General features: G+C 52.1%; 1 protein-coding gene across 2 annotated transcripts in view; it reads right to left on the reverse strand.

The window, feature by feature from the left end:
• Positions 1-26,865, reverse strand: part of Osbpl5 (oxysterol binding protein like 5) — a 71,031-nt gene that overhangs the window by 20,550 nt on the left and 23,616 nt on the right. For both annotated transcript variants that reach the window (XM_029541003.1, XM_021191492.1), the window contains exons 2-6: positions 7,949-8,105; positions 5,751-5,833; positions 1,194-1,274; positions 960-1,061; positions 429-632 (exon numbers count right to left, since the gene is read on the reverse strand). In XM_029541003.1, coding sequence (XP_029396863.1) covers positions 429-632; positions 960-1,061; positions 1,194-1,274; positions 5,751-5,833; positions 7,949-8,105 — 627 coding nt within the window. The remainder of the gene's footprint in view (positions 1-428; positions 633-959; positions 1,062-1,193; positions 1,275-5,750; positions 5,834-7,948; positions 8,106-26,865) is intronic.

Raw genomic sequence — 26,865 nt, forward strand, 5'->3', positions numbered from 1 at the left:
AGATCTCTATGAGTTTGAGGCCAGCCTGGTCTATATACATTTTAGGTCTGCCAAAGCTACATAGCGATACCGTCTTTCACCCCCATCCTCAAATCCAAAACAACCCTAAATTTTGTTGTTTCTCTGAAACCCACATATAACCAAGTTTTCCCCTGGGGACCCATCCCTGTCCTGGTCAGTTCTGCCTGAGCAGTCCTGGTGGTGATGGATGACACCTGGGACAGTCTCTTCCTCCTCTCTAGACAGCACTGGATGAGGGGTTTGATGTATATGGCTCATTGTGCCTCATCCCTACTTCCTGCAGCCTGTCGGAGGATAGCCACCCCTCCAGGGATCCCTTGCTAGGGCTCCCATTTTGAGAAAGTGGTCCCAGGCAAAGTCTCCATTGTCCCCAAGTCTCTGCCTAGATGCCCTGTGGATCAGCTCACCTTCACAGCCCACACAGACTGGTCCAGCGGGTGGAAGAGTTTGAAGCAGAAGCCGTCCTTCTTGGAGGGGCGCTCAATAAGCTCGCAGCAGTGCAACAGCACCGTGCCCACCCACTGGCCCACCTTGGGTGTCTTGTAGATGAGCAGCACCCCTGGCTTCAGTACACACCACAGCTTCGTCCAGCTCTTCAGGGTCCCTCGGATCTGCAGGAGGACTCATGGTCAGGGTCACCCACAGGAGCTGCTCCCTGGGCCATCTGTGTAGCTTGGTGGGGGGATGAGCAGAAGCAAGGACTGGAGGTCCCTGGAACTGGGAGGAGTATCCCAGAGCTCTGAGGGTAGTGTGGTCCTCACAGCATCCTGACTTGGGACTCTAGCCTGCAGACCTATGAGGAGCCAGCTTTATGGTGGGGTCATTAGTTACAGTAGTCAGGGGCCACTCAGACAACTGTGTAGTGACAAACAGACTTGTCTCCCAAGTGCCATGGATGCTCCAGTCGATAGGAGTCTCTGGATGTGGCACCTGCTTACCTTTAGGCTGTCAGCCATGATGACCACACTGGGGTCAGTCAGGGCACTGAACAGCTGCTTCGTGGCCCGCTTCTTCTCCTGCCGATAGTTCTCCTTCTGTGCCTGCAACCAGAGCAGATGTGGGTCATGGAGTGCATGGACTGCCCCAGCTCCCCCACTGCTAGCAGGGCACAGGGAAAGGAGGATATAGGGAGTGTGGGTGTCCCCTCCGTCGTCGCCCTGGGCCAGGCCCACCTTGAGAGCGTCCTTCTTGGAGACTCTGGTCGTTGGAGAGGTACATTCCTTGTCAGATCCATTGCATAGCCTGTACTCAGCCTGCAAGAGAGACAGACCATGGTGCTGGAGGTGTCAGGGTACGGTTGGGGCTGCCAGGACCTGGGCCGCAGAAAGCAGGGGTCCCAGAATGACCAAAAAACGAGACAGTGAGCTGAACACCAGCATTCACCTCCGCCTCCTGACTGTGGGGGCAATAAGAGTGACTGCCTCAACCCTGACAGCCATAGCTTCTCCTCCCTGACCATGATGGACTGTGCCTCTGAACTATGAGCCAAAATAAATTCTCCTTCCCTTAAGGTGACTTTATCAGGCATTTTATCCCAGCAACGAGAAAAGTAACATGGTGGGGTTTGCAAAACAGAGTTTTGGTGGCAGCTAGGACATGGTGGTGACAAGTTCCTAGGCTGTATCAGACATTATCTCCCATGATGCCCAGAATGGCCACTCCTTGGCCACCATCAAGGGCCCATCTCTAGGAGACTGTGGTATGGATGCTCACTGGCTCTGGAGGAGCTATGTCTAGAGGGTCAGTGCGTAGGCCAGCTACAGATGGGCCCACGGCTCACGTCCCAGACCTAGAAGAGTAATCTACGAATCATGGGGCTGGAAGGAGCCACAACCCCACAGATGGAGGAACTGAGGTCCGGGGTGTGGAGCCAGAACATGGTCTAAAAGCCATAGTTTGGGGACGGCAAACTGGGCCCCGAACCCCACATGCCACCTGTTGATGCGCCCCTGGGTTCTACGGGTGTGATGTACGTGATCCTGGCAAGCTGACACGTGCTGTTTGAACTCGCTGAGAAGCTGGCCCTGGGAATGAGGCCGCACCCTTACCCCTGTTTCAGACCATGCGTGTTTGTCTCGGTGTCCCCCAAGGCCCCTGATCTGTGGATGGCTGCCCCTCCCCAACTCTGTGACAGGAAGGGAAGACAGTAGCCCTAAAGAATTCAAGTACTGTGCCTTTGAGAACAGCTGGAAGGGGACCATTTCTAATGGAGGAGGTTACCATTATTCAATGTAGTAAGTGTCTACAGTGAGAGCAAGGGCCCAGAACTCAGCTATGGACAGAAGGCACAGTTGGGAACTGCAGCTGACTGCCTTCTTCCACTTCCCCAGGCGGCTAAGTTAGGCTGGGCATTGTGAGCCCCTGCAGTCCCTTTGTCCACTCTCTTTATCCAGCTACCCCAGTCACTTCTGCTGAGCGCGGAAAACTCCTGATTTGACGATATTTTGCTGCCTGCTGCTTCTGTCTACTGGCTACCGCCATGTGTTCTTGGACTTTGGCTTGCTAAATACTTAATAAATGCACTCATTTAAACCCCAAACAATGGCCATCGGCTGACACAGCCCATTCTCCTGCACAGAATAAGCTGAAGTGTCTGGAAAAAGAAAATCAAATGACTGTTCTGTGATGTGAAAATTATAGCCTGTGAGTCAGTTTTAATCATCAACTTGACGGAATGTAGAAGCCCCTGGGAAGTCCTTGGTGAGGCCTCTGTGGATCGGTTGGGCCCGTGGTTTTCTTAGTTGGCTTAGGGAAGGCCCACCCTGAATATGGATGGTACTGTTTCATGGGTCGGGCTCTGGGCCGAATGAAAAGGACAGAGCAAGCTGAACTTGAGCCCACGGACTTGTCAGTTGCTCTCTGACCTTGACTGTGGGTAAAGGTGCCTTGTCTTCCCCAAAGTGATGGACTGTGACCTAAGGATGACTGTGCTTGGCTCTGAGGGCTGGATAGGAGTCCACAAGTCCATGGGGGCTGTAAGGGTGAGGGGTCGAAGTACTATGTGTGGGGTTTCGTGCTAGTGTGCACTTCTGGACTCATGTTATTATTTTTTAAATATTGTGTTTTTGTGTGTGTGTGTGTGTGTGTGTGTGTGCAGCTCAAAGACAACTTGCAGGAGTAAGTTCTCTCTTACAGTGTGGATTCCAGGGATCGAACTAAGGTCATTGGGCATGGTGGCAATACCTGTTGAGCCGTCTCATTGGCTTATACATGCATATTAAACAGAGCAGATCAGCTGGGTGTGGTCTTACATGCCTCTAATCCTAGCACTCAGGAGGCAAAGAGAGGCTGACCTCTGTGAGCCGGAGGCTAGCCTGGTCTGCATAATGAATTCCAGACCAGCCAAGGCTACCTAGTAAGACCCTGTCTCAAAGACAAACAAACCAATCACAACAGCTCAGGTCACTAGTATTACCTGTGTCCCATAGAGAAGGGGGACTGACAATCTCACAGCAAGGCTCAGAAGCAACACTGTAGCAAATAAGAAGCCAAGCTGGGACTGAACCTGGAAGTCCCCCTTCAGAGCAGCATCCTCTTAGACACTGGGGACATTCCAGATGGCCAGAGGGAGTGCTGGGGGGGGGGGTGCGGGGCTCTGCGCAGAAGCAGTCTCAAACTGAGGATGGTGATGAGCATGTGCCAGGTAGCAGACCTCTAGGGACAGGCCTTTTTGGGACTCTGCGGACTATTCCCCAGCCTGACCCGATCCTTTCTCTCCACATTTCTCTTCCTTAGTCCCCGAGTGGCCTGCCCAGAATGAGGACAGCTCTGACCACAGGGGTGGTGACATGCAGCCTTGACTTGCTCAGGGCCTAGACAGTTCCAGCTCACAGCCAGTTCTGTGGTGAGCTGTTTGTCCGAGCACCCTTGTGGGGCAGCTAACTCAGCTCCTGCTCAGACTAGCAGCTGGTGTTCGATAAGAACTATGAAGAGATGGACGAATAACAGGATGGTTGCACCTGAAACACTAGTCTGATGGTGAGCCTCGCCTTCAGAGCCTGAGCCATGTCTCCAGCCCAATAATACTATTCACAGGAAGATAGGGCTCAGCGGTTAAGAGGCCTTTAGAGGACATGGGTTCAATTCCTAGCATCTACATTGTGGCTCACAACCATCTGTAACTCCAGTTCCAGGGGATCTGATGCTGTCTTCTGGCCTCCTAGGCTACCACGCAGGTGCTGCACAGGCAAAACATCCACACATAGAATAAGTCAATCTGATTATTTACACTATTTACACTATTTATAGCCATGAGACTGACCTCTGCCGCCAGCTTTTCACCAGACTGGCCTGAACCAGCCTTGCTTGTTTTAGGCCACAGAGGAAGAAGGAAGGCAAGCCGGGGCCCCGGGACAGAGCAGCCACAGCATCCTGGGAGGCAAGGCCAAGGCTGCTCTGAGGGAGTGGTCAAGTCAGCAAAGAGCCTGCTGGGCACTGCAGAAGGGAATTCTCCCAGCAGGCCATGCTTGGCATGCTGCTGCACACCAGAGACCCCCAGAAACTCTTGTGTCCTCATGTATCCCTGACAACACAGGAACACTTAGGAAATGGGATGGTCTTTCAGAAGTGGGGATTTTGGAAATCTTCCTGGAACTCCGCAGCCTATAAAAATGACTTAAAAGCTGAAATTGGAGACTCAGTGGGTAAAGCACTTGACATACATGCATGCAAGGTAGAGTTTGGATCTCTAGAAACAAGCCATGTGAAAGCAGGGCAGATGTTGTGACCACTTGTAATCGCAACAATTGAGGGGTAGAGTCGGGATTCTGGAGTGGGCTGGCTAGCAAGACTAGCCAGAATTATGACCAGAGAGAGATTGTGCCTCCATAAATAGACGGGAAAGCAATAGAGAAGAGCACCTGATATCAGCTTCAGGTCTCTCCACGTGCATGCACACACACCATGCAAACTACACATACCACACATACCTGTAATAAGATAAGATAAACTGCAATTGAAACTACATCCAAGTGAGAGAAAGCATTTACAAACCACACATCTGAGAAGGGCTGAGGATTCGGAATATATAAAGAACGCTTGCAACACAACAAGAATAAAATGGACAACCCGATCAGGAGATCAGTGAAAGACTCGCAGATGCACATGATGCCATGCTGAGCTGAGTCAACCCGGAAACTGAACCACACTGAGATGCCAATCAGGAAGGCTAGAGTCAGAAACAGAATAGAAACCACCAGTGCTGGCTGGGGAGGACTGAGGGAGGGCAACCTGTGGCATGCTGGTGTTCACCAAGTGCATGGGACTTTAGCAGTTCTTCAAAAATTAAACACAGAATGTTTTAGAAGTCCATAATTGCCTTAGCATTTGGCAGCTTCACAGAGGGCTGTAGCCCAGATACATACGCATGGGTACCCATGGCAGCTGTTTACTACAGCTGAAGAGTGGAAACCACCAGGAAGTGGCAGCAGAGGGGACAGCGGAGTGTGGAAGGAAGAGTCTAATAGCTTGGAAGGTCTCCCTAAGCAGAGGGGCTTCCTACTCCCCAAATAGTCCTGGCTGGCAGGAATCCCATTTTCAGGTTCACTGGGCTATGCTAAGCAACTAATAAAATAAGAGACACAGCTGCCTGGACCCCATGCAGATAGGGGGCAGCCTGAGAGCTGATGCCTTTTCTCATCTAAGTATGGGGACTTCAGGATCAGCCAGCACCCCGCTGTCCCTTGACTTAGGCTCCCTGCCTCCCGGTCCTCCCTCAGCCAGGCTCTTACCAGTGGCACCTTCGTGGCGGAGCCTGGGGTCAGGGGCTCTTCATCTCTGGGTTGTGATGGGCCGTTGGACTCCATGTCCCTTCCTGGAAGACAGTGGGTAGGCAGGACTCAGAGAGGCGAAAGTGCCCTATAAAGGCTGCCTGGGAGGGGCAGGAAGCCACAAGAGTGGTGTGGCCCTGAGAGGTGGAGTGAGCTTCAGTAAAGGGTCCCAGGGGCTCTGGTCAGCCCTCACAACCACAGAGAGGAAACGGGAGGAGCTAGAGGAAACAAGGGCAGTTGGGCCAGGGGTGTGTGTGTGAGTGTGTGTGTGTGTGAGTGTGAGTGTGTGAGTGTGTGTGTGAGTGTGTGTGTGAGAGTGTGTGTGTGTGTGAGAGAGAGAGACAGAGAGAGAGACAGAGAGAGAGACAGAGACTTAGGTCCTTGGAGCTCCAAGGAAACATGGCGCCCAGGTTCAGAGGCACAAAATACAGAACTCTGGTAGTTCCATAGTCTTACTCCAGATTAGATGAAGAGGTGGGAGGGAGGCTTGGCACCAGGACCCCTGTCTGGCCTCCCTGTACTCTACAGCTTGAAGGAGAGAGAGGGAGGAGGGAGAGGGAGAGGGAGAGGGAGAGGGGAGGGGGAGGGAGAGGGAGAGGGGATAGTGGGGTGGCCTGAAGCCAGCCATGGGTGTGACTTGACCTCTCTCCCTTGCTGATGCAGGAGAAGGGCCTGTGATTAGAACAGAGGCCGTGAATCTGTGGTGGTGGAGAACTCTTCCTGTTGAAGCGACAGGCCAGGGATGGGTATGAGGGGAAGGAAGAGCTAGGAGTCTGGGGGCTCTGCAGACCACTTCCCAAGAGCTCTGGGAAGGGCTGGGCAGAGCTGAGCAGTAGAGATATTCTCTCCGGAAAAGCCAGGGCAGTGACCTGAGAAAGGTCAGAGAGCAGCAGCCACTTGAGGACACCTAACATCCCAGTCTGGTGACTGACCCCCCCCCCCATGTGACCGAGTCTCAGGAACTCCTACTCTCTGCCCATACAGCCCCCTGACTCAGGCCTTGGAGCTGGGGTGGGGATGGGCAGCTGTCCACTCTCAGAGGCCACATGTGGGAAGGTGGACTCTGGGTAGGGAGGGGTTATATAATCCAAGCACCCAAGAGAGCAGAGGTGTCACGTCAGGGGAGACAGGCCAGCACTAGCTCTGCTCCTGGAACCTGTCACTTCTTCCATTCCTTGAAGAAGGCCTGGAGCCTCCCAGTCCTTACATGTCCCAGCCAATTGTTCCACAGCTCAAGATTCCAGAAACTGATCTCTAACTGAAGCTTGCCACAACCTCCTTTCCTTCCCACCTCCCCTACTGGAACCCACTGATCGATCGATCGATTGATTCGATACAATCCTCTCCTTGCCTGTTCCTGCAGGTGAATGAGGGCCACGGGCCACTATGTATCAACCTTCCTTGTATCCCAGTGACTGTCCGGAGTGCCCGCCCCATTCAGTCTCAGTTTCCCCTTCTGGTAGCTGATATTGTTGACATGACTTCCAGCTCTCCTTCCCTGTCACAGCCTTCCACCTGTCCTCAGGGAGGGCTGGTGTCTTCTCCACACTGGGAATCCAACAGTGGGAGATAGAAGAGGGAAGAGGGGAGAGGGGAAAGGGGAAGGCAGGGATGAAATCCAACCTCCCACTCCTGAAAGGCAGGGCTAAGTTCTCTAATGCCAGCTGCCACCCACAGGCTAGAGAGGGCTCTAATCTGGGTGGACGGGCATGGCGTCCATCAGAACATTCTTTGTGGTAGGGCCCAGATTCCAGGACCCAGAACTTTATCCACAAGTGGCATGGAGGTAGCATGGACTGAAATGTTCCTTCCTAGGATTCAGGACCGCTTGGAAGTGAGACACAGGTGCTGATGTCTCCATTTTATTAATGAGTAAGCTGAGCCCCAGTAAGTGGTCTGCAAGCACTTAGCCAGGACAGCAGGGCTAGGGGTCAGGTGCCTGTCCCCACAGCCAGTGTTTGAGATAACTGAACTTTACCATCCCTAAGTTAGTACCTCACCAGAAGACTTCAGTGTGCTGTGAACCCTTTGCCCACAACAACCATAGTCCCATTGGTTGACTCTCTCACTGGCCATGAAGACTGGATGGGGCGGGACACTGGTTAAACTCTCAAACTGCAGAGCCAGGAGGACCCCAGCTCACCGTGGTCTGTACCGACCTGGGGTGATGGGACCAAGCTCATTTTCGCAGCCCAGAAGCAGGTTCCGTGGGAGTTTCCGGGGGTCAGTCTTCTGTGGAGTAGAAGCTGGTGGACACAGCGAGAAACGGCGCCGAAGAAAGGCCTCCTCCTTCATGGTGTGGGTGCTGGGGGGCTTCTGAAAGGAAGAAGCAGGGGCACATGGTCAGACCTCATCTGAGGCTAGGGGGAGTGTTTTGGTATGTCCACAGAGAGGTCAAGGAAGGGCAGACAAGGTGACCCCAAAGAGGGAGGAGGCAAGCTAACAGGAGGCTGGGTGTCCCTGGGGTCTGCTTGTTCTATTTTTAGGACATATGAGGTTTCTGGCCCTGCCTGAGTGTCTGTGGTCCCAGGACTAAAAGCCCTGAACAGTGAGACGTTACAGGTGTGCTCTCGCAGGTCATACTAGCCCATGACGTCACCTATCTGCTGGAAGCTGTCCTGGGACCAGGAGAGGCTACAGAGGAGGAACTACAGGCAGCCTCATCACACTCTTGGCCACTGGCAATGTCTTCAGCAGGACACAGGTCCTCACAGCCTCACCCCAAACACAGCCTGCCAGCTGAGAACAGCTGGTCAGGCACCTCCCAAGCCTTTCCCACCGGACAGAAGCCATCCAACCTCAGCTACTCTCATAAACAAGAGAATCACACTGCTCTGGAGTCTCCTGGCAGGCGCTGGCAAGCAGGGACTTTCTGTCCTGCTTCATCCGTCTGCTTTCAAGGACAGGGTCTTCAATAGTCTACTGACAGGCTTCCCCTCTTGCTCAACTTTCTAGGGATATGGCCTGAGCCTCCTTAGTTGGCCAATGGCTTCTCTTTTTCCAGTGTCCTGATCCCAAATACACATAGCATTTCCTGCTGAACTTGGGGACCAGGTGGGATTCAGGAATGGGCAGGTACCTGGAATGTCAATGGTTCCAGAGGTTTCTGTCCACAGCCCAAAGCCCATCTTTGTCCCATGCACATTTCATTACTTAGCTAAGATTTCCACATACCTGGGTAGTTCCAGGTTCAGGGTAACTAAGACAAGCCGGCCCTTAGGGACCTGCATGGGGAAAGGGCGTCATGCAGTGTGACAAAGGGTGTTGACATAATTGGTCTCTCCTACTGGAAGCTTCACTCTCTTTAGTGATTGAGTGACACAGGCTTGGGGAAGAGTTCACAGCTTTCTGTCAGCTGTCCCAACAGGCACCTGCCCACGTGCAGTAAGTGTGGTCAGGGGACAGTATGTGTAAGTATCTAGAAGGATTCTTCAGAAAGTGCACCCCATCATTCACTAGCATACACATTATTCTGTCTTCCTCTTTTCCTCCACCAAATTGTTCACTTACCCATCTGTCTGTCCACTCCTCTCTCCCTCTATCCATCCATCACCCACCTACATATCCAGGCATCATTTCTCCCTTCATTAGTGTCTATGTACCACCTACCCATCCATCTATCCATCCGTCCATCCATCCATCCATCCATCCATCCATCCATCCATCCATCCATCCATCTATCCATCTATCCACCCACCCACCTATCCATCCATCCATCCACCCACCCACCCACACACCCACCCATCTATCCATCCATTCAGCCATCCACCCATCCATCTACCTATCCATCCATCCATCCATCCATCCATCCATCCATCCATCCATCCATCTATCCACCCACCTATCCACCCACCCACCTATCCATCCATCCATCCATCCATNCATCTATCCATCCATCCACCCACCCATCTATCCATCCATTCANCCATCCATCTATCCATCCATCCATCTGTCCATCCATCCATCCATCCATCCATCCATCCATCCATCCATCCATGTATCCATGTATCCATTCATCCACCCTCTCATTCTCTCTTCTTCTCTCCCTGAATCTTTCCAGTCAGTCACTCAGCTAACCAGCCTGGTTCCCACTTCCTTCTCATTCACCTACACTCAGACACATGAGGTGGGAAGGGCAGTGACTACTCTGCCAACATGGACAGACACCCCAACCTCCAGCCCTAATGCAATTCAGGCACACACCAGGACAACTACCAGCTGGTGGTCCAGCAGCTTCCCTCAATCTTCCCTGCAGAGCTATCCTGAAGCCCTAACTCCACCGTCCTTCTTTGTGCCCACCCTGCCCTTTAGAGATGTCACTGTCACACACTAGGTGTGGTGGAGATACATCTCACAGCCCAGGTAATGCATCTCCTAGTCCCAAGCTCTGTCCACCCTGTGCCACTGGCTCTTTCACCTACTGGGTTCCAGCCAGCCACAGTGGGCTTCCTCACAGTTCTGGCAAATGCTGAGCCCAAACTTGCTCTGCACTGCTCTTGTCCTGCATCCCCACCCCTATTGCGCAGGCTGGGTTTTGTCACATTCCACTCAGAAGTGTCCTCTGGGTGACCACTCTTTGGCTGCAACTCTGCACATTCTCTGCATAGCACTGGAGGCTCCTAGAAACCCTCCCAGGCGGTTCTTTGTTAAAACTCTTGGGGCAGGAGAGATGGCTCATTTGGTAAAATGTTTGCTGTGTAAGCATGAGGGCCTGAGCTCAATCCTTATAGCCTATAATCCCATGCTGAGAAGACAGTGGATCCCTGGGGCTTGCTGGCCAGCTATCTAGACAAAGCTATAAGGCCCTAAGCTAAGGAGAGCCCCTGACTCAAAATTAAGGTGATGGTTCCTGAGAACTGCATGAGGTTGACTTCCTTATGTATGCAGACACACATGCATATGCACACATGCATACCTGTGCTCAATTGTACATTCTCTCTGGTTCTGTCTTTCCACCACCTGATCCCACCACCCAGGGTAGCAACAAGTGAGGAAGCTCCTGGATAGGGACCTAGGAGTGTGGAGCTAATAGATGACGCTGGCTGAAAGTGCCAGAGTAAGGCTGGCTTCCCTGACCTCCCACACTGGGCTCAGCTTAGCGAAGAGGTGCAGAGAGGTGACCAAGGCCATCTTGCTGTCCATGGTAACCATCAAAGTCATTGCCCAAGGCAAGCACACAACATACCTGCATATGGGGTCATGGGTAGAGAGAGCCCTGTGAGAACTAAGAGGAAGGAGCCCAAGGCAAGCATACAACATACCCATATGTGCATGGGATTATGGGGTGGAAGTCTAGAGTGGTGCCCACTTATGCCCAGGAGGGACCTAGCCTAGAGATGCTGATCCCCCAAGATGGGCTCACACAGAAGGCCAGGCACAGAGGACAGGGAAGTGGCTAGGGAATGGGTGTTAGGCATATATGGCCAGCATCTCCCAGTTCTGACCCAGGCCTGAGAAGAAGACTGTAAGCCAGGAACACAAGGAAAACCCAAAAGGTCAAGGGTAGGACTTTTTGCACAGTCTAAGCCAGTCACCTCCAGAGTTAAGGCCATAAACCTTCATTATGCAATAAACTGTGACCGGAAGGCCTATCTGGCAGACCAGTGTGGAACCCGCTACCCAACACCTCTGCTTTGGGACTGAAAGCTTTAACTCAGCTTGGGGTAGACCCTGCTTACTAGACGTCCTTCCTGTTCAGGGTCAGCCAGGCCTGCTGCTCCTTGGCCTACAAAGGCTGCAGGGGAAGCAGCCACCTCTCTTCCTCCTGCTGGGGCTGGCAGAGTGGCTTTGGCGGGCCATACTCACATGGCCACCTGACCTGGCCATCCGGCTACCCTTCTGTCTTTGCTCTGTCAGAGTCCACAGAAGACAGGGACATACGCACGTCAGAAAGGGACTTGTGTGTGTATTTTGAACTTGGAGACATGTGACTCTTAGAAGAACAATGTTCTGAGTGGAGGATGGGCGGGGTGTGCCTGGAACCCTGAGGTGTGGTGGGAGAATTGGGGGCCTGTGGCTGAACTCCTGATCCACAGAGAATGAAAGCTGAGTGTCAAGTCAGAGACAGTGTGGGTACCATGAGGCCCAGGCAGGGCCTGTTCACTGGCCAAGCCCATGGAAATTGGGGTGAGCGTGGGGCTTGCAGGCTCTGCATCTTGCTAGGGGTGGAAGGGAAAGGGGCATGTCACCATACCCACCCCAGTTGGTCTATGCCCATTCTTCTCTCTACCTAGGTAGAGAAGCGTGCCGCTGCCTCCACAGGACCCTCTATGGGACTCAAATCCTTCCTTAGAGAATCAGCTCTTCCACAGAAAACTTCCTCAGGCCACTGTTCTGGTACCTGTGCTCTCCTACAGTTCATATTGGATCTGTGCCATGCCATATTGGGCTTGTATGAGGGGCACATCCTGTGCTGATTTGACTACTTAACCCTTCTGCACTCCATGTACTGGGTACGCACATGGCCATGTAATAATGCAGAGAATTAGCTCATGGATAGAAAGGGGGCTCAGGAAAAGCTGGAGTTGCTTCCCTAAGGAAGGTTCCTGAAGGTCTCTAGCAGGTGGCTAGACCCATCCCTGAGGCTGTGGGAAGTGGCCCTTCTTGTTTCTCCTGGTAAAGCAGTACTCCCCTGCTCCCAACAGGGATAGACACACCCTCCTGAGACCCTGACATCTCCTTCCAGACCCTCTCTGGATCCTTCCCTATCTGTACCCCGGGCTCATGGGCCTGGGGCTTTTGGGATCCTTGTTGTTGTGACAGTATCTGTAGCTTCCACTGTGCTGCTCTCCCATGGCAAGGTACGTCCATGTGTCTGAGCCTGGGAGATGCAGGGGCTTGGCCAGAAGATTTATGACGCCCACTGTGCGGCCATCTTTCCTTGACCTCAGGCACCTCCTGGTCCCTTTCCTCAGGGCTTCTGCTCTTTCCCTCCCAGCTGAGTATCACAGGCCACCTAGGACATAGGAAGGTGGCAGGGTAAGAGCAAGGGGGGAAGGCAGATCCAACTCCTACCATGGCCCTGCCTTCCACATGGCAGGCATAGAAGCCTGATGTGGTACCAGGGTTGATGTTGCCTCCCAGAGCAGACCAGGCAGAGCCAGCACTGTCTCTGCCCCATTAATCCCATGTCCCTGTGGACAAAGGTCTGGAAAGTAGGCAAGGACCCCTGCCAGCTGGGCCACCTCACACAGAATGGGGACACTGCCACCTAAGTTATGAGCATACTCCTCCATCTGAGCCGCTTAATGCCAAAGGAGGATAGCCCTCCCAGCTGGGTCACCCCACCAAGAAAGAGCTAGCTCACTGCCCTCGGGCTAGCTTCCAAACAGGGATCTGGCTGCAGATGCACCACTCCCTCCATTGCTGACAGACGCCCACCTTTGGCCAAAACAATGGGATCTTTGTGGAGAAAGGTCAAGGCCACACAGAAAGAGGCAGAGATCTGAAATCTGGGCCCAGGCTTGTCTGAGCCTCGGAGAAGGAATCGATGAAGCCATCCAGTCCCACACTCCCTTCCCATTCCACCTGCATGCACTCAAGCAGATGGGGCGGCCCACCTGAGTCCATTCTGTCATCCTACAGAGGACACAGTGCCCATGGCTGGCACTGTGGTCTCTGGGCAGCTTCCTCACTCACAGGCCATGAGGACCTGCTGGGGGCAGACAGGCCAGGGTCCCTGGAGAGAGGTGAAGCTCTAGCTGCTGGGACTCTCTATCACTGGTTCAGGCCCCCCTCTCTGTGTATGTGCTGATGTTTTTTGTTTGTTTGTTTGTTTGTCTGAGCTCATTAAAAGCTGTTGGAGTGCAAACCCTTGAAACCAGTTCAGAAACGAAGGAACGTGGCCTGCAAGTTCCTCTGGAGAACTGGCAGACTCTATAGAATGACAGCAGCTATCACCGAAAAGCCCTGGCCACACCATGGCCCGCCCAGTCTCTTCTGCCCCATCCAACTGAGAGGAGTCATTGATTTTGGATACAAGCTGCAATCAGGACGATGCTCTCGGACGATGGAGGGTTAGAGGAAGGACAGGGGCTAGTGAAGCCAGGAAGAGGGGCCTGCCAGGGGTCAAGAACTCTGTCCCACTTTCAGCCCAGACTTGCCATGAGCCTCCACCCATAGATGGGAGGAGGACCTGGCTTCCCAGGGACAGCCAGACATGTTTCTGGGGAAAGCGCCACTGTAGTCAAGGACAGTGCTCTACTAAATAGGCATGCCTGAGGGGCTCCCACAGGGGGCCTGGTGTTGCAGAGACACCCCAAGTTTAGCTCTCCCACTCTAATACTCACTATGCCTCCCCCCAGTGGGATGGCTCTGCAGGTCACTCCTACCCTAGGTGGGGACCGATCGAGAGACAAGAAGCTGTCATTGGGTCACCCAGCAGGAAAGCTGGGTGCTGCCCAGAGTCACCTGCTTACCTGGTCTAGCCCCTCACTTTCCCCATGTAGGTCGTATTACCTGGATAGACCCCAAGAAGACGGGAGGAGACAAGGTAGCCATAGTCTCTCCTGCTTCCTCCCTAACAGCACCGGGGACCCGATGTCCAAAGGGCAGTGAGTACCATTGCTGGTTCTGAGAGGCCTGTGCAGCCCCACTGGGGACTTCGGCCCCAGAGAGGCTCATGCTTCCTGGATATGGTGGGTCTTTCTGGACTCTGGACGTGGCTTCTACCTCTCAATCAGAAAGACCCAGCAAGCCACGATCTCTAAGATGGTAGGTTGGCTGGCTGGCTGTGTGAATCTGGTGTCTGAGACCAAAGAAAGACACCCCACAGTTACTTCTTCAACTCTACCTGCTGAGTGACAAGGGACACAGATGTGGGAGCCTGGAAGTGTTGTAGGAGAGACTAGCCCAATGTCAAATACTGAACAACACCCATATCAGATGTGCCCACTCAGGCCCTAGTGGAACTTGGGGGACAGGACTGGTAGACACCAAATACTAAGTTCTAGTCTTGTACCAGGCCCAGCTCTGGATCAGGGCAGGAAGGCTTGCACCATATACTACAGGGTATCCCAAGGTTACCCCCCACCCTCCCTTGTCCTCTGGCTTAAGAGGGCTGAGCTGTGTATCTGGGCTGCAGTGGGACTTAAAACTAATAACCAACTATCCAAAGGCATTAGGGGAACTCCCAAGGACAAGGACATGCCCTTCTGGGGTTCAGCCATGCAGCTCCCCTCTTTGTGTCCACCTGGCTTCAAGCACTTCCTAACTACTTGTTGACCTGGTCTTAGTTTTGAGACAAACTGTTCCCTCCACCTCCCCAAGACTTCCTCCTCTTCAGGAAAAAGGAAGGTTCTAGATCTGGAGATGGAGGAGTTGCTCCCTCAGATGAAATGAGCAGTGACTTCCTCACTTGCTGGAGTGGTAAACTGAGCCCCCTGGTCCTATGAGCTGGAGTGTGACTCTACCTGAGAAGCCACTCCCCACCTGGGCTCTCTCACCTGGGGGTTGCCAGAGTCCTGGCTTCCTCTATGCAAAGCAAAGCTTCAGACCCCACATGTTCTTCTGCCCTAGTTTGTGGGGTCAATCACACAGCCCCCTCTGCTGTCCATACCATGAGAGGCTTCCCAAAGGGCCCGGTCATTCTTACCAGTGGACACAGGACCAGGGAGTTTCACTGCAGCTTGGTTGGCAAGGGGAGAGGGCGACGCCGTTGAAAGTGAGCTGCCTATGAGACCAAGCTGTCTCTGGGTATCTAGGTTTGGCAAGTTTAGTCTCATCAACAGCTCTCTCGGGAGCCACCCCTGCGTTCCTGCCCCTGCTTGCTGAATATGGCAGCTGCCAGGCTGGCAGCAGGCCCTCCTCCTTTTCTCTGCCTGCCCACTGCCTAGGGCCAGCAGGATCCCGGGTGCTTGATGTAACAAAGACCCTTAAGATTTATAGATGGCTCAGGAGTTAGAGTATTCACCATGCCAATGGAAGGACTAGAGTTTGGGTCCCCGGAAACCTATGTAAAAGCCAGATGGGTGTGGTACCTACCTGTAAACCCAGCCTCAGAAGGCAGAGGCAGGGGAATCAATCCACTTGTGGTATTGGAGGCACAAGTCACCATTGAATCACACAGGATCATGTGGCTGGTCAAGGCAGGCCAGGCCTTACTGGGCTCAACCATGTCCTACAGTGACTGCCAGTGTTTGTGAGGAGCGCCAGACCAGGACAGCCCAGGAGAAGAGCTTTGGGTGCAGACACCTGGGGACTCACTGCTCTCCTTGCCTTGCTCTGCCCCCTCCAAGAACCCAGGACCCCTTCCCATTCACTGCTTAGGAAACCCCACCTACATCCCTCCCCCAGGCTTCACCCTTGCTTGTTAGCTCCTTCCCATTTTACAGATGGTGAAACTGAGGCACAGGGAAACTGAAACTGAAACGGGGTGTGTGTGGGGGGGGGAAGAAGTCAACTGATTCCTAGTTTGATTCTGAACTGGGAGCAACCTGCCCTACCAGCCCTACCTCCTGTACTCACCCGAGGCCAGGGTCTCACAAGGCTGTGGCCTCGGACCTCAGCTCTTCTCATTGCCCCAGTTACTAACTGGCAGCCTCGTGGGCTTGTGAGCACAGAAGGGTGACTACAGGAGGGTGACTCCCTCGGGGGCCCTTGTAGATAAGTAGCTGTGACAATTCTCACCACCATACCTTACACCGTGGGTTACTACCTTAGCTGGCCCTTCCGTGTGCTTTGTGGAGAAACTGGTTCTGTCAGTCAGGTAAGAGCCACACTGAGAGCTACAGGCAGTTCTGACAGGTGGGTGGGGCTCAGCCCTATCAGGTGCCACTTCTCCACCACACCCTACCAAGGCAGGAATAGTGTTTGTGGGCCTTGCTTCCGGTTTCTCTCTTCACAGTCTGAACCTGTTCTCTGGCACCAAAGGCCCACAGGTGGGTGTGTGGCTTTTCAGGTGGAAGAGTGGACTGACCAGAGAACCTGCCCACTCTGGACGATTTCCATGGAGGGGTTGGTGTACTCCCTGGCGGGGGCGTCAGAGACCACTGTGTAGCAGCTCTCCCTCCATCTTCTTAGCCCAGTTTTGTCCTCTCCTCTTCTTCCTTGTCAGACCCACCAGAAGTCTTAAGGCAACCCCTTCCATAGAGCTCCTCCCTACTCCTATTACATAGATGGATCAAAGCAAAGATTATTCCCCCCTCATCACAAGGACACGCCACTGGCTATCCCACCACCCATCCCAGGGACCATAGGAAACCACAAGGGACACCCAGTCCCCTGCCATGGCTGTTTGGCCAGTTCACTAGTACTGAGACCGTCCAGAGTCCTCCTCTTGGTTGGTCCCAAGTCCCCAGAGCCATCAGGGCTAAAAAACAGTTCCAGAGGAGAGGTGAGAAATCTTGGCTTGTCCTTAACGTTGCCTGGCCTAAATTTGGATCTGCATACTGACATGCTGGTCACACTCTGAAACGACAAGTTCTAAACCAGAAGCACAGCCACAGGCCCCGTGAGCAGCAGGCGACAGGTGAAGAGAGAGAGAAGGGACACGTAGCAGGGAGATGCACCGAGCACATGCACCCGCTCAAGCCCCCCCACCTCCACAGGCAGATGAAGTCTGACGCCCACTGCCCACTACCTCTGTCTTCCCTCGTCTTTGTGGATCTCCTCCTCAGGAACTGAAGCCTTCCAGGCACACTGCACTCAGGACCCCAGCCTCCTACTGATGGAAATAGCTGGGGAGCTGCCTTGGCCTTGACATCAGCTTCCCCCAAGAGGAGGGTGCATTCTTCCTCAACATAGCTTTGACAAAGAAGCACACACAATGGCTTAAAGGTTTATTTGCTCCTGCGTGTAGAGGCCCCAAGTCCAAAACCAAGGTGCCAGCTGAATCACAGTGTCCCAAAGGACTCCGGGAGAGGGACCTGCCTTGCTTCTGTACCTTCTGGGCACCCCAGGCATCTCCTGGCTTGTGGCTGCATCTTCTATATGACTCATCAGTTCCCCATGGCAGACCTCTTACTAAGACCCTCATTTTCACATGGAAAGGCTCTCCCAAGTGAGAGCACCTTCACAGGCCCCAGGGATGAGGGCTTGGGTATATTTGGGGGGATATTACCCGACACCGCAAAAGGAACATCTGGGGCATGTTGGAGGTCTCGGGGTGCAGGGTCAGCTCATCATTCAGCACCCACCCTTGGAGGAGAACACTGGTTGAAAGGAGCCCAGCTAGAAGATAAGCCAGGAAACCTACTTTGTAGGATCAGTAAGGCAGAGTGAGGGGTGCAGCAACTGTGGAAGAGCAGGGTAAAAGGAGCCCATGGCCAGAGGGTGCAGGAGGAGACACAGTCTGGGTTCCTATTGCCAAGGACCCCATTTTCTTTGCTTCCACGATTATGCCAACTTCACCTTAACCAGACCAGACCTGGGCCATGCTCTGCTAAAGGCTCCTGAGACCTGAATGTAGCAGAGTCAGGGTCCCAGGGCACCTAGGCTCAAGGTCCATCTTTGTATGTCTACCCTGACATGATACTACCAACAGATCCACTCCACCAGCCTCCACAATCCCTCAGACACAGGCTTTTCAGGGATTAGGACCAGCCCAGAAAACAAGTAGCATGCGGCCCCTGCAGCCCCTGCAGCCCCAGCAGCCACTGCGGCCACAGCAGCCTCAGCCGGTACAGTAGCCACAGCCAAAGCAGCTGCAGCATGGGACTCATTCACTAAGGGTGCATGGCTAACCTAGGCATAGGTCCTCGTTTGTTTCTAGGGTCACAAGAAGCAGGCGCTGCCAGGATGCCCACTGTATAAACAGAAAGGGGTAAAGCCGTGGCCTTTCTCTGGTTCTGGAGGCCCCACCCTAGAGTAAAGGTATACTCCAGGACAGATAGCCTCTTGTGCCTGCTCTAGCTACCTCTTGATCATCAAACAATCTGTCTCCCAATGGCTATCAAGAGATGGTTTGGTGCCAGGCAACTGGGAGCCTAATGGGCAGCTATGGTCATTATTGTTTAGCTCTGTACGATAGCACAAGGTCCTTGTTTCCTGCTTCCTCTCTTGCACCTGCTCTCCTACTGTCATGACTACACACACACACGCAAACGGACACACAAAAAACCTATGTATGTGCATCAGGTCAGAGGTGTCCAAGCAACTGAGACACAAGGGTGGCGGTCCCCTGCTAGAGGGCCCTGGTGCTGCTGTCAGGGTGGGGGGCGCTGCACGGCTGTGAGAGGCAATTGAAGCAGCCTCCCCGACAGAAAGCCAGTAAAGACCTGGTCTCAGGAATAGAGTCCTGGGTCCCCAGGGAGCAGACAGTGCAGTTTGGGTTTCCTTGTTTGGACAAGGGCTTTTTGAAGACTGTTTTTCCATCCCCAAGTAAACATGCTGACGCAATGGCTGCTTCAGGTTGTCCTCTGGGGCAGAGGACTAGCCTAAGTATTCCAGATCTCAAGAGGGGCCCAGGAGGCCCTTGATGGGCAAACAGTGATCCAGGCACCCAGAGCATATGCAACATGTGCTTAACATTAACACACAAGAGTGGGCCAGCAGGGATGAGCAAGCTCGGGTCTCCAAGGCAAGGTGAAGTACAAAATCCTGCAGGCTACCTCCCCTCCTGGTGGCATCTCCCCATCAGTCACACAAGCCCTCCTTCCCAGCTCCTTACCCACTGCCTGGGCAGCCTAGGTCTTGTTCCTTTGAGCCTTCATTCCCTCCTAGCCCCCAGCCTAAGGGCCAGCAGGGCTCACTGCAACTATGAGCAGTTTATACAGCATTGTCCTGGAGCCCACTCCTTTCTCTACCGATTCCTTCAACTGGGTAGGCCCAGCTGGCTCTTAGTTCATCTCCTCAGAGTCTCGGGAGCTCCTGGCCACTGCCTGAGGGTACAGAAAGTGACCTTTGTCTCTCTAAAACATACACTTAAGTCCTAATCAAGAGCATGGTGTCAGGCAGTGGTATCGCACACCTTTAATCCCAGCACTTGGGAGGCAAAAGCAGGTAGATCTCTGAGTTCGAAGCCAGCCTGGTCTACAGAGTGAGTTCCAGGACAGCCAGGGCTACACAGAGAAACCCTGTCTTGAAAAAACAAAAAATAAAATAAAATAAAATAAGCTAAAATAAGAGTATGGTGTCTTTGAGTTAGGTCACTAGAAGGCCTGGGGTCCTATTAGAGACGGAACAGAAATGCACACACACAGAGACAGTGATGTAAAGATGCAGAGGAGTTTGGAGGATTGTGGCCACAAGTTAGTGAGCCTGGGTCTCCAGAAGCTAAGGAAGTAGAAAGATCACTTCCTGGTGGTCCACAGAAGCAGCCTGCCCTCATCTCCAGCCTGAGGAAAGACTACACAAGAAGGAATTCTGTTGTCTTGATGTCCAGTGTCTAATCCTCTGTGGTGATGGCCCAGGATGGTAACAGACCAGGTGGGGGGGACCCGAAGGGAGTGGGTGGTCCCCACCCACGTATGTGACATCAGAAACCTCTGCTCCCAGCAAGGCAAAGGCCTTAAAAAGCCGCTGTCCAAGGTGACCTACTGCTGCCTCTAAACCCAGTTGAATGGCCTGTCCCATCGCATGGGGCCCCAAACAGCCTTGGTCCTCTCCACACAAAGAACAGGGGCTGGAGGTGAGTTCTCACCCTGACTCCCTACCCAGTACTCACCCGATTCTCCTGCTCCTCTTTAATCCACTGTTGCACACCCTGCCTGGCAGAACCCAAGGGGGAAAGCAAGCTCCCTGGAGAGCTGCTTCTGATGCCGCAGGTGCCATCCCATGCCCTAGAGTGAGGATGGGTCCCACACAGCATAGTGCACAAGATGGCTGAGTGCCTAGCGGTAGGGATGCAGAGCTTTCTCCCAGTCCCCATGTGCAGGGCCCCGGGCCTGGTCAGCTCGTGGGCCCCCTACCTGCTCCTGGGGAAAGAAAGGCTCACACTCAGAACCTGCCCCTGAAGCCCTGCTTTGCTCTCACAGACTAGATGAACCCCTGTCCCTGTGTTTCCTGATGAAACTGGCAGCTTGGGTGGTCTCACCCAGACCAGTCAGGGAGCATGAGAGTGTCTTGATGCTCTTTTAGTCTCTTGATGCTTTCAAGGAAAAAGGGTCTGGCTCTTAGACCTCCAAACCTGCTTCCCCCGTCTATCTTAGAGACAATGACCCCAGCAAAGCCCATGGTGGTTGAGCTCTGGTCAGGAGATCCTTCCAGCACTCAGGAGTGTTTGGGGCCAGCCTGGACTACACAGTAACAAACAAACAAACAAACAAACACACAAACACCAACTCTTAAAAAATTACAAACCCAAACCAGACATTAAAGTATTAGTGGCTACAGTATGGGCAGGCATTCTGTTCCTGAATGTGATTTTAGTTAGCCATGTGGTATAGCAGATACTAGCCAGGCACAAGGGCATACCCTTGTACTTGGGAAGCAGAGGCAGGAGGATCCTGTATGTGAGGCTTGCCTGGGCTAGGCAGTGAGTCCTAAGTAGTTGGGCCACCTTGACCAGGACTCAGTAGTAACCCATGGTCCTCTCGAGTTAACACACAGTGCTCAGTCACACTGCTCCAAGGCTCCTCATTCAGTCCAGCCCATCTCAATACAGTGGCTCTTTATCTCCATATGTGCTTTTCTCTGAACTCTTTCTCAGAGAGGCAGGGAAGGTCTCTTAGGCTGGGTCTTGGGAAGTCTGTTATATGCCAGGAAGGACATTGGCTAAACAGGGGCCAGAGTCCCTCATCACAGTGGCTCATGCTGGATTCTGATCATGAATATGATACTCAGTCTTGACTCTAGGAAGGACAAGGTTTGGAAGCAGCCAAGGCTGCCTTGGGGTCTCGCTCCCCACTGAGAGGTCCCAGGGCTTCCTGCTGACACCTGTTAGAACATGATCGGCTTGCTTGTGTTTCTTGATTTTTAAATGTTTTATATGTTGACTGTTTTACCTGCATGTATGTCTGTGTACCACATGCATGCTTGGTGCCAATGGAGGTCAGAAAAGAGTATCAGAATCCCTGGAACTGGAGTTATGGAAGGTTGTGAGCCACTAAGTAGGTGATGGGAACGGAACTCAGGTCTTTCTGCAAGAGCACCCAGCTCTCTTGATCACCAAACCATCTCTCCAATATCTGTCGCTCCATTGATTGCCAGGGTTCAGCTGATCTAGCCAGCTAGACAGCTATTTCAGATGTTCCCTTCCTCCCTCATGGCTCTAAGTGTGTCCCTCAGGAAGCTACAGTGCTCAATCCTAGAGGACAACCTTCCCTGAATATGGGTCTGGGGCTGAGGCTCCCTTGCTAGAACCTCCAAACAAGTCTTGCTCCCATTTCTAACACCACCACTTATCTGTTGTCCCTGGCAACAGTGGACATAGCCCCTCCCACAGGAAGTTTAAGGCGTTTGGAGCCCTGCAGCAGCAGAGGCTCAATCCTAGAACACTGCACCATTTCTCTACACCTTGGGTTTACGAAAAAGCATTACTTTGTATGCCAGTTCTAACTCTAGCCTTGTATGCAATGGTGACCTAGGGAAGATCTTGTTACCTCTGAACCTCAGTGTCCCCATCTATAAAGAGGGCATGAGCAGAGGTTAGTCATTAAAAGGCCTTCGGGGCTCAGGATGTGGCTGCTGGTAGAGTACTCACCCAGCGTGCACGAAGCCCTGGGTTCCGTCACTAGCACCTCATAACCCAAGTGAGGCGGCACCTGCCTGCAATCCCAGAACCCAGTTAATGGCCCTCTTTAGCTGAATAGTAAGTTTGAGAACAACCTGGGCTACCTGGGACCCTATCTCAAGAAAAAAAAAGAAAAAGAAAAAAGAAAATAATTTTTTAAAAAAGGGTCCAATGGCCTACAAAATGACCTTAGTCACAGGAAATAGGTTATTTCTTTATTTCTTTTTGAGGCATTATGTAGCTAGTCCTGGCTGGCTTGGAATTGGATATGTAAACCAAGGTGGCCTTAAATTTACCTGCCTCTTTCTTCTTCTTCTTCTTCTTCTTCTTCTTCTTCTTCTTCTTCTTCTTCTTTTAAAAGATTTATTTATTTATTCATTTATGTAAATATACTGTAGCTATCTCCAGACACTCCAGAAAGGGGATGTCAGATCTTGTTACGGGTGGTTGTGAGCCACCATGTGGTTGCTGGGATTTGAACTCAGGACCTTTGGAAGAGCAGTCGGGTGCTCTTACCCACTGAGCCATCTCACCAGTCCTCTTTTTTTTTTTTTTTAAGATTTATTTATTATTATACATAAGTGCACTGTAGCTGTCTTCAGACACACCAGAAGAGGGCATCAGATCTCATTATAGGTAGTTGTGAGCCACCATGTGGTTGCTAGGATTTGAACTCAGGACCTTTGGAAGAGCAGTCAGTGCTCTTACCCGCTGAGCCATCTCACCAGCCCCCTGCCTTTGCTTCTTGAGTGCTAGGATCAAAGGCACCATACCCGGAGGAAGAGGGTCATTCCTCATGGCACCTAACGTTTCAAGGAGCTGAGGAGTCCTTGGTGCCTTTACATCTATCTATTTCCACTGAGCATAGAACAGAGTTCAACGCTTGGATCCCAGTGAGATTAGCAGTGTGAGCTGGGCAAAAGCGCCAGTGGCCTGCAGAAGCTCCTAAGGCCCACTATGGCTGATGACAAACACCAGCATCCTCAGTGGGATGAGGCCCCGGCGACGATGACTGACCACCGTCAGTGGGCATAGGCGCCTGCTGGACATACACAGCTTGTTCCCCAAATAGGCGAGGTTTGCAAATAAATGGGAAAGCAGACGCAGGTTAAAAATAACACACAGGGTGAGGGAGGTTACTTGTGTGCGGTTGCTCATTAAACGGCAGTTTACACCAACCGAAAGCTTGGGCTGCCGGGTGACACAGACCCAAATTGGGAAAAATTCCTGAGTGATCCACGTGTCCAGGCCACAAGGGATGGGCCATTGTCCACCAAGGCTGCCTGGGAGGAGCTTCCAGCTTTCCCCTTACACTGCATTAGCACTCTCAGCTGAGCTGCCAAGGGCACAGGCTCTGGCAGCAGGGAGCCCTGGGGTGTCTCCCCCTTTTTCCATATGCAGCATCCGCAGGGAATGCCAGGGACCGAGGGAGCCTGAAATGCCCAAGGATGCTGAGGGCTCTCTACCAGGGTCTATAGACAGTGCCTGATAAAGGAAGCATAGAGGACCCAGGGAAGACCCCAGACCTTCACTGCCAGTGAAAGGCAGGAGGGTGGGCCTTAGGGGTGTGTGATCTCACACAGTGGAGGCAGAAAGCACTCAGGAAAGACACAGCACTAATTGTTCTCCAACTTATGGATTCTAGCCGCCTGAGAATCTATGATTGACAGGAGGCAGGCAGCCCTAAGGCAGAAATGACCAGTGAGTGGCAGGACAGGACTGTGGAGGTTTGCTGGCTCTGTATACAGGACAACCTGTCCAACACACTTCCTGCTCGCTCTTTCAGTGTGAGCCCTGAGTGGTTAGTGCTGGGGTTGCCATGCTCTTTTAAAGCTTGACCTATGACCCGCTGAGCTTTCTGGGCTGACAAAAAACAGCCACAGTTTGAACAGCTCAATGCTGACAAAGTTGATATATGTTTATGGGTACAGAAGGCTATGATTGCATCACAGACACACGTGCAAGGACATTTGGCACCATAAGGCAACAATGGGCCCTGTGCTAGCACTGGCTGCGTGCAGACCCTGCCATCCATCAGCCAGACTCCACCCTTCTGGATTCTCAGGGCCTCAGGGAAGGTCAGGCCAATTTTTTGGTTTTTAATTAACAAACTGTATTGGCCAATTAGAACTGCTGAAGGCCTGGCAAGCATCTGTGGGAACAAGCCTTTATTCTGCAAGCTGGGCGTGGGGGGAACCACACTCCCTCTAATATCTTCCCTCTAAACGGATTAGAGGAATTGGAGTCTTCTCTAACAATAGGTGAATGTATGTGAATAGGTGAATGTAGATAGAGCCCCCAAGGCCAGGAGAGTCAGGAATGCACTCCAGCTGGAATGTAACTACATCCCAATCCAATGGTGATGGGCACCCCTTAGCCACCCATCCCTTAGAAGATCTTTACAGATGCACCAAAAGATACCTGGGCACAGTACTCCAACCAGAGAGAATGGGAGCAAACTAGACATTTCCACACAAAGAACGGAAAACAGGAGGCTCTGTAACCACAGAGCAGAGGTCAGCTGCCCAGGCTAGGGACCACTTTCTACAGCATCTGAGACACAAGCAGAAGGAAGGGGTGAGCAGAATGAAACCCCAACACTCTGGAAGCTGAGGCAGGAGGATTGCCGTGAGTTCCAAGCCATCCTGGGCCCCAGAGTCAGACGCTGTCTCCAAAAACCAAGACAAACAAAACAACACCAGATTGAGGCTGGACCCTGCATAACTGGAGCCTGAGAACAGTGTCCACTCATGACGGCCCACCGTCTAACAGTAAAGACACTCAGAGGAGGCCTGGGAGTGGTTACAAGGACAACCGGGAGCTACAATCCCTGGAGAAGGTGCCACAGTGGAGGGACTGCACAGGGACCTTTCTTCCTCCCTCAGCAATATGACTGACCTCTCAGGACCAACCTGAAGCAAATACAGACAAACATGGATGCCTTGATAAAGCTGGCACACTCAGGCTCTCAAAGCTCGCATGGCTCCGATTAGTTTGTGTGGTTTCTGAATTTAAAGCTTTCACAATGCTTAATTATTAATCGACGTTTTTATTAATGAAAGGAAGTGCTTCTCCCCAGTCTGAGAACCCGTGTCGTCTCTAAACAAAACCGTGTCCTGGCTGGCCCCACCATTCACAGTAGATCTAGTTCATGCTCTTGTCAAATCTTCTCAGCATCCCTACCGTCCTGGCAACGGGACAACCCATTTCACTGATGAACAAGAGAAACTGAGGTCTGGACACCTAAACAGCACAGACACATCACACAGCAATCATGGGACACTTGCTGGCTAGAGAGAAGAGTGGGCTCCACTAAGCTTGGATAGAAGGAAGTTGGGACCGGTAAGCAGCAGGGAGATCCTAGCCCACAGAGTAGGTATGTCTAACCTTTGACATTAGGATAGGACATTGTCTTGGTTAGGGTTTTACTGCTGTGAACAGACACCATGACCAATGAATGCAAGTCTTATAAAAGACAACATTTAATTGGGGCTGGCTTACAGGTTCAGAGGTTCAGTCCAGTATTACAAGGTGGGGACATGGTGACATCCAGGCGGACATGGTGCAGGAGAAGCTGAGAGTTCTATATCTTAATAAAGGCTGCTAGTGGAAGACTGACTTCCAGGCAGCTATGGTCTTAAAGCCCATACCCATAGTGACACACCTACTCCAATAGAGTCACACCTTCTAATAGTGCCACTCCCTGGGCCAAGCATACACAAACCGTCACAGACATTGTCATCGACAAAGTTCACACTTAGAGAACTACACAACTGAATTACAAGAACAAAACAAACAACAACAATAACAAAAGCCAGACTCATGCCCCATTCCAAACACAATATTTTAATAAAATTTATGCTTTTGTCTTGGGCTATATTCATTACAATCCTCAGCCTGATGAGGTGTACCAGCTACAGGTTAGACATCCAGAAGAGGGATAAGGGAGGCCTATGAGATGGATCACTTGAGAGAGAGAGAGAGAGAGAGAGAGAGAGAGAGAGAGAGAGAGAGAGAGAGAGAAGGAAGAAGAAGAAGAAGAAAGAAAGAAAGAAAGAAAGAAAGAAAGAAAGAAAGAAAGAAAGAAAGAAGGAAAGAACCATCTCACCGTCCCCCACAAGCTGTCCTCAGACACTGTAGCCCGCAAAAGTTTGTTGTTTTTTTCCTTTTTCTTTTTCTTTCTTTTTCTTTCTTTCTTTCTTTCTTTCTTTCTTTCTTTCTTTCTTTCTTTCTTTCTTTTTTTTGGAAGGAAAGGGATGGGTGTGATGCTACACATCTTGAATCCTAGAGACCAAATTGCTGAGGCAGGCAGTGCTCTGAGACTTCAGGACCAGCTTGATCTAGATGGGGAGTTCCAGGCCAGCCAGCCAGGACATGTAGTAATGAGATTCTATCTCAAAAAAAAAGAAAGAAAGAAAGAAAGAAAGAAAGAAAGAAAGAAAGAAAGAAAGAAAGAAAGAAAGAAAG

This window comes from Mus pahari, chromosome 1, assembly GCF_900095145.1.
Source record: "Mus pahari chromosome 1, PAHARI_EIJ_v1.1, whole genome shotgun sequence".
NCBI lineage: Eukaryota > Metazoa > Chordata > Mammalia > Rodentia > Muridae > Mus > Mus pahari.